This window comes from Dasypus novemcinctus, chromosome 13 (genome assembly GCF_030445035.2).
Source record: "Dasypus novemcinctus isolate mDasNov1 chromosome 13, mDasNov1.1.hap2, whole genome shotgun sequence".
Lineage (NCBI taxonomy): Eukaryota > Metazoa > Chordata > Mammalia > Cingulata > Dasypodidae > Dasypus > Dasypus novemcinctus.
This window is the reverse complement of record NC_080685.1, coordinates 5,520,427-5,534,182: the sequence shown is the minus strand read 5'-3', so window position 1 is coordinate 5,534,182 and position 13,756 is coordinate 5,520,427. Positions and strand designations below refer to the sequence as shown.

Below are 13,756 nucleotides of genomic sequence, written 5' to 3'. Positions count from 1 at the left end.
TGCAGCCTGCCCAGGAATGGTGCCGCCCACACGGAGAGCTGACACCACAAGATGACGCAACAAAAAGAAACAGATTCCCATGCCGCTGACAACAACAGAAGCAGACAAAGAAATAAGATGCAGTAAATAGACACAGAGAACAGACAACCAGGGTAGAGGGGGAGAGGGGAGAGAAATAAATAAATAAAAATAAATCTTTAAAAAAAAAAGTGGGTTGATAGAAGGTTCTGTAGTTCAACAAGAGCTATAAATTTAGATGTCTTTAGCACTATTTTGGTTTTAATTCAGTTTATGTGCTATTTACTCCCAAATTTTTAGCTCTCTACTGAGCTCCCAAATCAGCTTCTTTACTTATCTTCCCTATCTCAGTTGACCAACTCAGAAATCTTACTGTCATCCTTGTCTCCTTCTTTTACCTCACCCTACTTGTGGTGGTTTGGAACTGTATCCAGAAAATCGTGTTCTTAAAGCCAATCCATTCCTGTGGATGTAAACCTATTGCAAGTAGGACTTTTGATAAGGTTACTTCAGTTAAGGTATGGCCCAGGGTAGGTTTTAATTCGCTTACTGGAGTCCTTTATAGAGGGGAAGAATATAGAGAAAGAGGGGAAGTACCACAGAAGCAAGAAGTTGAAAATAATTGAACTTGGAAGAGGTGGGAGAGACCAACAGATGCCATTAGTCATATGTGCCTTGCCATGTGGCAGAAGAGTCAAGGATTGCTGGCAGCTAGTCTTCAGGAAGAAAGTATCACCTTGATGATGGCTTGATGTGGACATTTTTCTCAGCCTCAAAACTTTAAGCTAGGACTTCTAGGAATATAGTGGATTAGAAAGACTTGGGACTCTCTACTCTCCCAGAAAAATAGCTAGAGGACAAGCCTGGATAAAATGTTCTAGGGTTTAGAACACCAGGGGAAGGCTGGGCACCAGAAGAGAGAGGGGCACAGGAAAAAAAATGTGAACAGACAGACCTTAGGTAAAAGCTGCAACTGTAGCTGCTGGTGCCTTTCCCGCACCCTCTAGGTAGAGATCTTTGAATGCTCTGCCTTCTGGCTGGTGGCTATGGGCATAGGGGCTGCAGGGATCCATCTCCCCAGGAAATGGAAGAGAGAGGGACACAGCCTAAGGCTGACTCAGCTTTTGGCCAACAGATTTGGTCTGCTGTGTCCCATGAGTCTTTCCAGGTCAGGTGGGGTTGTGCGATTTTTTGCCTTGGGAGCCAGCACAAAAGTAAAGAGATCTCACCCTATTAACTGGAACTGGTTGAGGACATAGAGGGGAGTGGAATTATTTCCTACCCAGGGAAGGGGAAGAGGACTGCCACCAAAGGTTGGAGAGTAGCCTCTGAGAAAGTTTGATTTGTGAGGCTCTGAACAGCCTCTAGGCAGGATCCTCTGCACACTGTTGTGGTCTCATACCAGGGTTTGAACCAAGAGGGCTGCGAAAGAGCACCATCTGCTGGTGGGTTGATGAAATGCATGTGAGGAAATTAAAGGTAACCAAGTGAGAGAGGCTTTTTCCTGCCTTTACAGCCTCTTTCCCCAAGGTCCCTGGTAGCGGGTCTGCAACCCATTACTGGGTCCATGGCCCAGATTTGAGCAACTAACAGACAATCCTAAAGACCCAGAACAGGTTGAACCAAGAGTCAAAGAATGGCAGTAACACACAGTCTCCCACCCCGAAATCCCTATGAAAGAGAGAGAAATTGAGCATGAGAGTAAATTCATCATCATAATCAGATTCCTAGACATCAGCAAAAAATTACAGGGCATACTAAGAAAATGGAAGAAATGGCTCAAGCAAAGGAATGTTTCAAAGCCCCAGATGAGACATAGAATTTGAGACAGCTAATCAACAAGATACATACAGATTTCCAAAATCAAATTATTGAGTTGAAGGACAGTATGACTAAAGAGATACAGGACAAGAAGACAAAGACACTAAGCCAGCATGAAGAAGAATTTGAAAACCTGAATAAAAATAAAATAATAGAGCTTATGGGAATCAAGATATGAAAGGTGAGATCAAAAACACATTAGAGGCATACAACAGCAGACTCGAAATGATAGAAGAAAGAATAAGTGATACAGAAGACAGAACAGTTGAAATTGAAGACAGAGACCAGAGAGAAAAGAATGGAAAAAATTTAGCAGGGGCTCAGGGATTGAATGATAACACAAAGTGCAGCAACATACATACCATGGAATTTCCAGAAGGAGAAGAGAAGGGAAAGGGGGCAGAAAGAATATTTGAGGAAATAATGGCTGAAAACTTCCCAACTCTTGTGAAATAAATGTATTTATATGTCCAAAAGTGCAGTGTATCCCGATTAGGATAAATCCGAGTAGACCAATGCTAAGACACATACTACTCAGAATGTCAGATTTCAAAGATAGAAAATTCTGAGAGCAGCAAGGGAGACGCAAACTATCACATACAAGGGATGCTCAGTAAGACTTAATGTGACTTTCTCATCAGAAACCACTGAGTTGAGAGGACAATGGTATGATATAATTAGGATACTGAAAGATAATTGCCAGTGAAGAATTCTTTATTTGGAGAAATTGTCCTCCAAATATAAAGGTGAGTTTTAAAATATGCACAAATAAACAGAAACCAAGAGTTCATAAAAAAGAACTGGCCTTTGCAGGAAGTATCAGAAAGGAGCCTTACAACCCAAAAGAAAAAGACAGGAAAGACAGGCTTAGAGAAGAGTGTAGAAGACAAGAATAGCAGAAAGGATAACCAAAAAAGTAAAAAGACAGATGAAAATAAGATGTGACATATGAAAACCAAAGAGTAAAATGGTGGAAGCAAATAATGTGTTTATAGTAATATCACTGCATGTGAATGGATTAATAACTCCCTAATCAAAAGATATAGGTGGCGGGAGTGGATGTAGTTCAAGTGGTTGAGTGCCTGTTTTCCATGTACAAGATTCTGTGTTCAATCTCTGGTACCTCAAAATAAATAAATAAATAAATAAATAAATGTCGACAGAATGGATAAACATCAGCCATCCATATACTGCCTATAAGAGACTCCCTTCAACCCAGGGGTACAAAGCAGCTGAAAGTGAAAGGTTGGAAAAAGATACTTCCAACAGTAACCAAGAAAAAGAGCTGGGATAGTTACACTAATATTAGACAAAACAAACTTTAAATGCAAAAAAGTTATAAAAGATACAGAAGGCCATTATTTATTAATAAAGTGACAGGCCACCAGGAAGAAATGTCTTAAATTTCTACACACCTAACCAGGGTACCCCAACATCCATGAGGCAAACTCTGGCAAAACTGAAAAACTGAAGGGAGAAATAGTAATATTTACAATAATAGTTGGAGACTTCAGCCCACCACTCACATCATTAGATAGAGCAACTAGACAGAAGATGAGCTAGGAAAAGAGAAACTGAACAATATGATAAATAAGCTAGACCTAACAGACATATACAGAATGTTACATTCCATATCAGCAGGCTATACATTCTTCTCAAGTGCTCATGGATCTTTCTCCAGGATAAACCACATGTTAGCTCACAAGTCAGGTATCAATAAATAGGGAAAGATTGAAATTATGCAGAATACCTTCTCAGATCATAATGGAATGAAACTGGAAATCAGTAATAGATGGGAAAGGGTAAAATTCATAAATGTGTGGGGGCTAAACAAGACATTCCTAAACAATCAGTGGGTCAAAGAAGAAACTGTGGGTAAATTTAGTAAATATATTGAGATGAAAGAAAATGAGAAGACACTTATCAAAACTTATGGGATACAGCAAAGGCAGTACTGAAAGGGAAATTCATAGCCCTAAATGCCTATATTAAAAAAGAAGAAAGAGCTAAAATCAAAGATGTAACTGAACAACTGGAAAAACTAGAAAAAGAACAGCAAACCATTCCCAAATCAAGTAGAAGGAAAGAAATAATAAAGATTAGAGCAGAAGTAAATGAAATTGGAACAACAATAACAAAAAACAATAGAGAAAACCAACAAAACCAAAAGCTGGTTCTTTGAGAAGATCAATAAAATTGATAAACCCCTAGCTAAACTAACATAGAAAAAAAGAAAGGAGATGCAAATAAATATAATCAGAAATGCAAGTGGTAGGGGGAAGCAAATTTGGCTCAACTGATAGAGCATCTGCCTACTACATAGGAGGTCCAGTGTTCAAACTCAGGGCCTCCTGACCTGTGTGGTGAGCTGACCCGTGTGCAGTGCTGATGCGCACAAGGAGTGCCACACAGAGGTGTCCCCCACGTAGGGGAGCCCCATGCACAAGTAGTGCACCCCTCAAGGAGAGCCATCCCATGTGAAAAAAGTGCAGCCTGCCCAGGAGTGGCGCTGTACACACGGAGAGCTGACACAGCAAGATGATGCAGTAAAAAGAAACACAGTTTTCCAGTGCCGTTGACAAGAATGCAAGCAGACAAAGAACACACAGTGAATGGACACAGAGCAGACAACAGGGCATGGGGGAAGGGGAGAGAAATAAATAAAAAAATCTTAAAAAAAAAAAAAAAAAGAAATGAAAGGGGGGAAGTTACGGCTGACCCCACAGAAATAAAAAGGATCATAAAAGGATATTATGAGAAACTATATGGCAGCAAATTAGACAACCTAGATGAAATAGACAAATTCCTAGAAACACACAAACCTACATTAACTGTACACAATATACAAGAATTTAACAAACCAATCACATTTAAAGATTGAATCTGACATTAAAAATATCCCAACAAAGGAAAGTCCAGGACCAGGTGGCTTCACAGGTGAATTCTACCATGCATTTCTAGAAGATTATATAACACCAATCCTGTTTAAACTCTCTCAAAAAATTGAAGAGGAGAGAAAATTACCCAACACATTTTGTGAAGCCAGTATCACCCTAATACCAAAGCCAGATAAAGATACCACAAGAAAAGAAAATTACAAATCAATCTCTCTAATGAGCATAGATGTTAAAATTCTCAACAAAATACTTGCAAATAGAATCCAACAGCATATCAAAAGAATTATACAACTGGTCAATTGGAATTTATTCCTGGAATGCAAGGGATGTTCAACATAAAATGAATTAACATAATACATCACGTTAACAAATTGAAGGAAAAAAACACGCATGATCATTTCAATTGATGCAGAAAAGCCCTTTGACAAAATCCAGCATCTTTTTTTTTTTTTTTAATTTCTTTGTTGTTGTTAGCATCCTTTCAAACACTTTCAAAGATAGGAATTGAGGGAAAATTCCTCAGTTTGATAAAGGGCATGTAGGAAAAAAACCAACAGCCAAGGTTGTACTCAGTGGGGAAAGGTTGAAAGCTTTCCCTCTATGATCAGAAAGAAGATAAGGATGCCCACTGTCACCATTCTTATAAAAGACATCCAAATAGGAAAAGAGGAAATAAAACTCTCACTATTTACGGAAACCATGATACTATATGTAGAAAATTCTGAAATGTCTGTGACAAAGGTACTTGAGCCAATAAACAAATTCAGCAAAGTAGCAGGATACAAGATCACACAAAAGTCAGTATTGTTTCTGTACACTAGTATTGAATGATCTGAGGAGGAAATCGGGGAAAATTCCATTTCGATAGCAAAAAATGTCTCAGATACCTAGGAATCAATTTAACCACAGAAGTACAGGAGCTATATTCAGAAAACTACAAAACAGTGCTGAAAACAAATGAAAGAAGACCTAAACAAATGGAATGACATTCTGTGTTCGTGGATAGAAGACTGAATATCATGATGATGTCAGTCCTACCCAAAATGATTTATAGATTCAGTGCAATACCAATCAAAATTCCAACAGCCTACTTTACAGAAATAGAGAAGGCAATCACCAAATTTATTTGGAAGTGAAACTGCACTGAGGTAGCCAAAAGCACTCTAAAAAAGAAGAGTGACATGGGAGGAATTTCACTGCCTGACCTTGAACATATTACAAAGCTACAGTGGTCAAAAACAGCATGGTATTGGCACAGAGATAGACACATTGATCAGTGGAATAGAATTTAGAGTCCAGAAATAAACCCTCACCTCTACAACCAACTGGTTTTCGACAAATCTACCAAGTCTATTGGGACAAAACAATCTCTCCAACAAATGGTGCTGGGAGAACTGGATATCCTAAACAAAAGAATGAAAGAGAACCCCTATCTCACTCCTTATAAAAGAATCAATTCAAAATAGACAAAGACCTAAATTTAAAAGCCAGGACCATAAAACTCCTAGAGGAAAATGTAGGGAAACATCTTAAATATATTGTGGTAGGTAGTGGTTTCTTGGATCTTACACCCAAAGCATGAACAACAAAAGGAAAAATAGATTAATGGGACTGCCTCAAAATTAAACATCTATAGTTTGCTACATGATCCAGCAATACCACTACTGGATGTATACCCAGAAGAACAGAGAGTAGTGACATGAATAGACATCTACACATCAATGTTCATAGTGGCATTATTCACAATTGCCAAAAGTTGGAAACATCCCACATGTCTGTCAACCAGTGAATGAGTAAACAAACTGTGGTGTATGCACATAATGGACTATTAAGCAGCAGTAAGAAGAAATAAAGTTGTGAAGCACATGACAACATGGAAGAACCTGGAAGGCATTATGTTGATTGAAGCAAGCCAGATACAAAAGGACAAATACTGTATGATTGCACTATTATGGACTACATATATTATGTAAGTGAATGGAGTTAATAGCTAGATTATTGGTCACCAGAATGAGTTTAGAGAATAGAAAGCTGAGGGTTAACCTGTGCAGAATTGGCAAGAAGGTTGTTTGTAAATCTTTGGAAATAATAGAAATGGTGAAAGCACAATCTAGTGTTTGTAACTAGCAGTTCTATTATATTGGGATGACAGTGGTTGAAAGGGGAAGAGTAAGATCATGTGTATTATTAGAAGGAAAGCTTAAAAATGTAACATGGGATGGCATAGCATAGTAAAACCTCATGTGAAATGTGAACATATTGCATATATAAGTCCATTCAGTAGATTATGGCAGGATATATAATGTCCTGCCTCTGTCCCTGCAGTATCATTCAGGACAGCTCCAAGTCCCCAAAGTGCCCCATATCACACCTCTTCTTCCCTCTCCCTGCCCTTAGTAACTCCTGTGGCCACTGTCTCCATATCAATGATACAGTTTCTTCCATTGCTAGAGTCACAATAAATCTATAGTAGAATCTCAGTAAGTCCACTCTAATCCATATTTTATTCCTCCATCCTGAGGACCCTGGCTTGGCAATGTCCACTCCACCTCTAAATCGAGAGTGGGCTTAGATCCCATATGGCTGATGAATGGGATTCTCCTGCTTGCAATTGTAGACCCTCTCAGTTCCCTGGTGTGGTGGTTGTCCATCCTTACTTAGCTGACCTGGGTAAGTCCAATGAACCGGAGAATAGGTGTTTCAACTCTGCTGAGGCTCAGGGCCCAGCTGGCACATGGACAGTCCAGATATTCAAGTCTCCTGAGCATACACTAAGCCCAGCGCCAACCACAGGTTCATTAAAAGTGACAGAAGAGGCATGTGTAGAGAGGTCACATCCGAGTCCAATGCCATCACACTCAGGAGCACTAATTCCAAAGTAGGGCCCACTTTGGAAGGCACCAAACTCCAGAGCCATCTGCCATGACCATAGGACCTGGGTCTCCATAGCCCTCAGGAGCACCTCTCCCTGGGGTTGTACCTACTTTCAGGTGAGCCTTGTTTTAAAGTGGCAGAAAAATTGGCAAAATTGAGTCTTGATGTCTGATGGAGGACAGAATTTGAAAGTGACAAGCCTGTATGTTTAGCTGAGGAGATTTCCAAACTAAATGTGGAAAGTGCAGCCTGGTTTCTCCTTGCAGTTTATAGTAAAATGTGAGAAGAAAGGGATGAGCTGAGAACTGAACTCCTAGGCACAGAGAAACCAGAAAGTGATAGTTCAGAAAATTCTGAGCTTCCGGAAAGCGAGTTCCCAAAGAAGAGTGCTTCATGTAAGGGTTTAACTGAATATGGATCCAGTAAGCCTTTTCTGTGCAAGTCAGGATTAGAAATGCGGTTTTCCAGAAAGGACTTGTGGATGGCTCTTATGTCTGACGGTTTTGACCCCTTAAATGGTCTCCTTGTCTCCTGTTCTCTGTACTACTGCCAGGGTGATCTTTTTAAAATGAACATCTCAATGAGCCATTCTCTAGCTTATAAATCTATCAGTGTCTCCCTGCAACCCCTTGGATAGAATATAGGATTCTTAAGCCTAGCATAAAGATTACACATCATTTGTCTTCTCTTTCAATCTCTAGACTCATCTCCCTCCCCTTTTCCTCCTTGCATTCGTCACCACACTGACTTACTGCACTTTGCCAAACATGCCAGCATGCCAGCCTGCCATTCTATTTGGTCATTTCTGGTTTTTGCATATGCTTTCCCCCTCCCAAGAAGAATCTTGCACTGCCTGTTTACTAATCATTCCGAGTTCCTCTTGATAACCACCTTCTTTCAGAGCCTCCCAAAGCTAAAGTGGGAGCCTCTCCAATGTGTTCCCATAACTCCATTTATTGCATGTGCTTGTTGAATTAACAGTCTCCCCCAATTTTCTCTGAGTCCCTCGAGTATATGCTCTGTTAACATTCTCATTGCTTGGCACATTCATTTCACATAGAATGTGTTTATTATGTATTTGTTTAATCGATGAATGAGTTAAAATATTATCGGGGAAAAACAGGCCGCACACCATTGGAAAAGTATGCCTAAAGTGCTGAGTGTTCAGAGGATCTGATCTGATTTCTCCCTGACTGTGAAAGATTAGGGAAGGCTTTGTGGAAAAGCTGGCATTTTCACTGAGCTTGGAAGAATAGGTAGGATTTAGAAATGAGAGTATGGTGAGAGGACACGCTGACAACACAAGTAAGGCCTGGAGAGACGTAAAGTTGTCAATTAAGTATTGCATGCGCGAGAGAAAGGTATCCATAGCAAAGACCAGCTATTTTTCACATCTAGGAGATTTTAAAGTTCTTGCTGAGTAGTTCCACTATATAAAAATACGTTGATAAGAATTTCTGAGAAGAAGGAAAAAGAAAGTTCTGTGCCAAGCCAGGCAGTGCTCCAGATGCTTTCATATGTAACAGAACCTCTCTCTTATACTGGCAATTGCGTCAGCATATGAGGCTTATATACCGGCTCAATGCATGCATCTTGTAAGTTTATTTTACCTGCTATGAGTCTTGGTGGTCTTTGATCCCAGGACCCAGCTCCCTAAATAAAGATGCATGAACAAAATGCTGAAAGGGGTCCAGGCACTGAGGAAAGTACTCTCACTAAAAAATGGTGAGAGCTTAGAGGCTGTGGCTATAGAGGAAAGTTGGTGACTTTGGAGTAAAAGAAGTTAGGGGTGGATCCAGATTTAACCTCTAACAGTTCACTTCTCTAAGTTTTAGAGGAATAAATAATGGAGTTGATAATACCTCCTTGGAGGAATTGGTAAGATTCAGTGAGACAGTGTTTTCAAAGTATCTAATGTCTGGCTAAGAGAGGGCATTTAATAGATGTTAGCTGATTGCAATTACCAATCTTTACAGAAAGAGAGCAGTAGGGTTATTGGGTAGATTTCTTGGACCTCCATGCTAGTACTAGCAGGAAGACTTGGATATGAAGCACAATTTTATCTTTTATTTATTAGCTTGAATTAACTTGGGCAAGTTGCCTAATTTCTTAAATCTCAGTTTTTTCAACTGTAAAATGAGTCCAATACTCCTTCTCCAAAGAGATTAAGAGAGAGAATGTGCATCAAACTGCCTGGCATAAGAACTGGTCTAGTTAGAAGACTGACTGCGTCACCCCAGGATTGTCAGCGCTGTGTGGCCAGAACGAGGGCAAGCATCCCTGCTTTCCTAGCAGTGTCTTGGTTCCCTTGGGCTGCCATAACTAAGTACCATGAACTGGATGGCGTAAAACAACAGAAACTATCGTCTCACAGTCCTGGAGGCTAGAGGTCTGAGATCTGCAGGCCAGAATCCCCACTTGCCTCTTCCTAGCTCCTGGTGGGTGACATCGGTCCTTGGGCTTATCTGCACCAGTCATCACGCGCCTTTTCTCCCACAGTGCCCCCAGCTCGCCCCTTCCAAGGATGCCGTCAGTCGTACGGCAGTAAGGCCCCTCTGATCTGTCTGGACTCGCCTTGACTAGTGACGTCTCAGGGACCCTATTCCCCAGGAAAGTCATATTCACAGGACCAGGGATTGGGACTTGAACATGCCTTTCTGGGGGGACATGGTTCAGCTCGTAACAAACAGTAGCAAATATGTGTGACTTCTAGATTTTCTTTCTTCCTTTTGCTCTTCTTCTTTTTTTCTACTTCCTTTCCTTCTATCTTTTTTTTTTTTTTGAATTCTATTTGTGTGGGAAGCTCTAGGAGAGTAGATGCTTTCTAACCTAGACAGGTTTGAGTCATTCCTCCATGAGTAATACTTGCTGTAAATCTGTTACCTCAGCAATAGTACTTGGTTGTAACGAGCCATTAAGGTTTGTTAGTTCATTTAGTAATTCATCATATATTTATTAAGCATCCCCTACCTTCAGTCTAGGCATTTTCTCAATTGGGTTCCGTGATGATAGCCCATTGCTAGAATCCTCATTCTTGTAGAATAGCTCTTGTGTAAGGCATACTGCTTCCTACCATATCCAATGCACTAGGGCCTGCTTCAGTGAAGACTTTTCCATCAAGCTCTTCCAGCCTGGGTGTCCTTGTCTCTTCCTTGCCCCTGTCAAAGATTAAGGACTTACCTGATGTCAGTGCCCTGGACGTCCAGCAGTGCTGCAGCTGTGTCTGTGTTACTTCTATCTCTGCAACAGATGTGGATGGAGAAGCTCCTGTGGTGTAATGTTGGCTTCCAGATGGTAGGCGTGGGGGTAAAGGAGGGGTGACAACAGGAAGTGGGTGACGGGAGGTAGCAGACAGATAGTGATGGGCAGTGCGGGCAGAAAATCATAGGAAAGGGATGACTCAGAATTTGTAGTTGACAAAGTATCTGCATATTTACTTTAAAAATAACCCACACAGTTCTAATGTGTACCATCAGATGTATCTTTACCTAAATAAGTAATATATGACTTTTTTTAGCTGGAATTAAGGTTCGCTGCTGTTGCATAGCTCCAGAAAAGCTGTAATTACACATTCATAATATGGATGCTTATGAACTTGAATTTTTAAATTAAGGAAATTAAGTTGTTATTTTTGATCTTTTCATTTAACTTCTTTTGACCTTGAATTTTAGGTTCAGATTGTAATGTGCATAAGGATACCTTGTAGCTTGGTATTAGAAAAATGAATTTTATGTGCAAATTAGACTTGTGACCTCCTCTTGATTATGAGATGGGCATGTAAGCAACCATAAATCAAATATACAGTTCTCCACAATCTCCAGAAAAGTTAATTAATATATTTACTGCCTAAATTCAAAAATAGCTACCAGGACTCATTAGTTTCATATGCTTCGATTTCAGCTATTTATGTAATTTAAAGGTGGTCACCTGTCTTGGCTTTATTGATGTAAACCTCTTTATTCACCCCAAGGTTTTATTCAGTATTGACTTTTGTTCCAAAATATTAGTTACGGATTTCACTTATAAAACTGAATTCATACCCATGTCAGTGTACAATGGTAGATTTCAAATATCATTTCAAATTTGTTGACAATTCTTGGTTTAATTTATACAAACTGATAGGTCTCCCTGTATGTTTTGTTCTGTGGTTGGGTACTGTTTCTTCTTTATTTAAAAACTGCTAATACAAACAAGAAATTAAGAGCCTAAAAAATACTGCAGTTAAACCATAATTTCAAACACAAAAGCTATAAAGAATAAATCTAAGGTCTGGAAAGTGTTTCTAACCCTGAGAAAGAAAACTAAGAACCTTATATTCCCTTAGAAAAGGGATTTATTCTAATCATTCATTCATCTGGCTTTTGGTGCCTCTTAGAGGAATATACCCTTGAGGAATTTCTAGTCTAATGCAGGACTAACAGGCAACTGAACACTGTGTGATAAGTACTGAGGTTGGTATACAGAATTTATTGTGTAATAGATATATACAGAGGTTGTGGTTTGACACAGGTAGACAGAAGTTGTGTAGGAGCATATGCTAGGGTGATATTCAAAATATTAACTAGTCCAGCATGGGCAGCCATTGATGAGAATGAATGCCAGCTGTAAACAGCAGGGGTAGCTGTTGTCCCCATACACATTAGCTGAATAGCAATGCTGAGTATTTGAAGGGTGTGTTTTACTGCAGGCTGGAGGTCAAGGAAGGCTTCCTTGAGGAGAGGAGATGATGCCTAAACTGAATCACATAGGAGGACTAGGAAGTAACTGGATATTGTGTAGGGCTGGTGGGGTTTTACTGGAAAAGGAAACCGCATAGAACCTCTTCTTTATTGGGGATAGGAGGAAGGGGAGAAGTCCTAGCACACCAGGAGCTCTCGCTAAAGAAATCTTCATCTCCAGCCCTCTCAATCATTCTTTTTAGGACCTCCATGTGAGAAAAGGGTTTAAGAGTCGTCTCGTGTCTCAACACCCCCTCTGAAATTTATTCATGGCAGCCACCCCATAACTTACTTGGATGTTTGCTATCTACCACCTTAGGGTTCTAGTCAAAACTTTGATTTTAGCAACTTGTGAAATGTTTTTCAAAAGGACGGTAGAGGCCAAGGGGATGAATAGGAGGGATCCATATTTCAAGTCATGGGGACTAGATGAGCTGAGGGGGTGGACTAAGGCACTATTAATTCAAGAAATTGCTTAGTGCTTATTTTGTCAAATGACATTATTGTTTAAGAATTTTATTTCATTTTATAGGTGATGACCCTGTCTCAGAATATTGCCCAACTGGAGGCTCAGATGGAAAAGATTACAAGAGAGAAGATTTCAGCTCTTAATCAGTTAGAGGAAACTAAAAACCAGCTTGCTTCTCAGGAAATGAATGTCACAACGGTACAAAGAGAGATTTTAATCTAGTAATTGCATGGATAAATATTCTCTTTGAAAAAAAATTTTTTTCTTAATGCACATCAGAAAGAAATTTAGAATTTGTTTTTTAATTTAAAGAATAGTAACAGTCCACTTAATAGTCATTTGACAAACATTTATTTCCAATGGACAGACTCTATGCTAATTGCTGCAAATACAAATATGAATTAGACACAAATAACATCTCCTTGAAAAGCTTACAAATTAAATGACATGGACTCACTTGTAAACAAGCAGGTTATATTACTTTAGTTATTGAATATTTGGTAAAACTTATGTTTCAAAATTAGTTAATTCAGAGGACTAATTTTTGCTACAGATAGCATAGATTTGGTCTTCACAACAATAGTAAAAGCATGTATTTACAATTTAAAATTGTAGTTAACGTGAAAAATTCTCCATTTCCTGTTGCTTTTCAGACCTGGTTTCTAAAATCAAGATTCTAATACTACAAGTTCTAATGTTATTGGTCCTTAAATTTATACTTTAAAATTCCATGGTGTCTATTATGAGCATTACTAGCGTGTAAACCAAGAACTAAAATGTTAAATGGTCTTGATTGGCTAATGTAAGGCCCATATTTAAGAAACACTAGAAAACTAGATTTAAATAGTCAATTGCTTTAAAGTTAAGAAACAAGATATGGCATCCATTTTGTAATAAAATAAATTTAAGTTTCATAAAAAATAAATCTGCTAAATACATAGATTTAAAAAAAAATACAT

General features: G+C 39.2%; 1 protein-coding gene across 6 annotated transcripts in view; it reads left to right on the top strand.

Annotated features, from left to right (window-relative positions):
• Window positions 1-13,756, top strand: part of SDCCAG8 (SHH signaling and ciliogenesis regulator SDCCAG8) — a 260,026-nt gene that overhangs the window by 96,069 nt on the left and 150,201 nt on the right. For all 6 annotated transcript variants that reach the window (XM_058309409.2, XM_058309410.2, XM_058309412.2 and 3 more), the window contains one exon: window positions 12,861-12,995. In XM_058309409.2, the coding sequence (XP_058165392.1) occupies window positions 12,861-12,995 (135 nt within the window). The remainder of the gene's footprint in view (window positions 1-12,860; window positions 12,996-13,756) is intronic.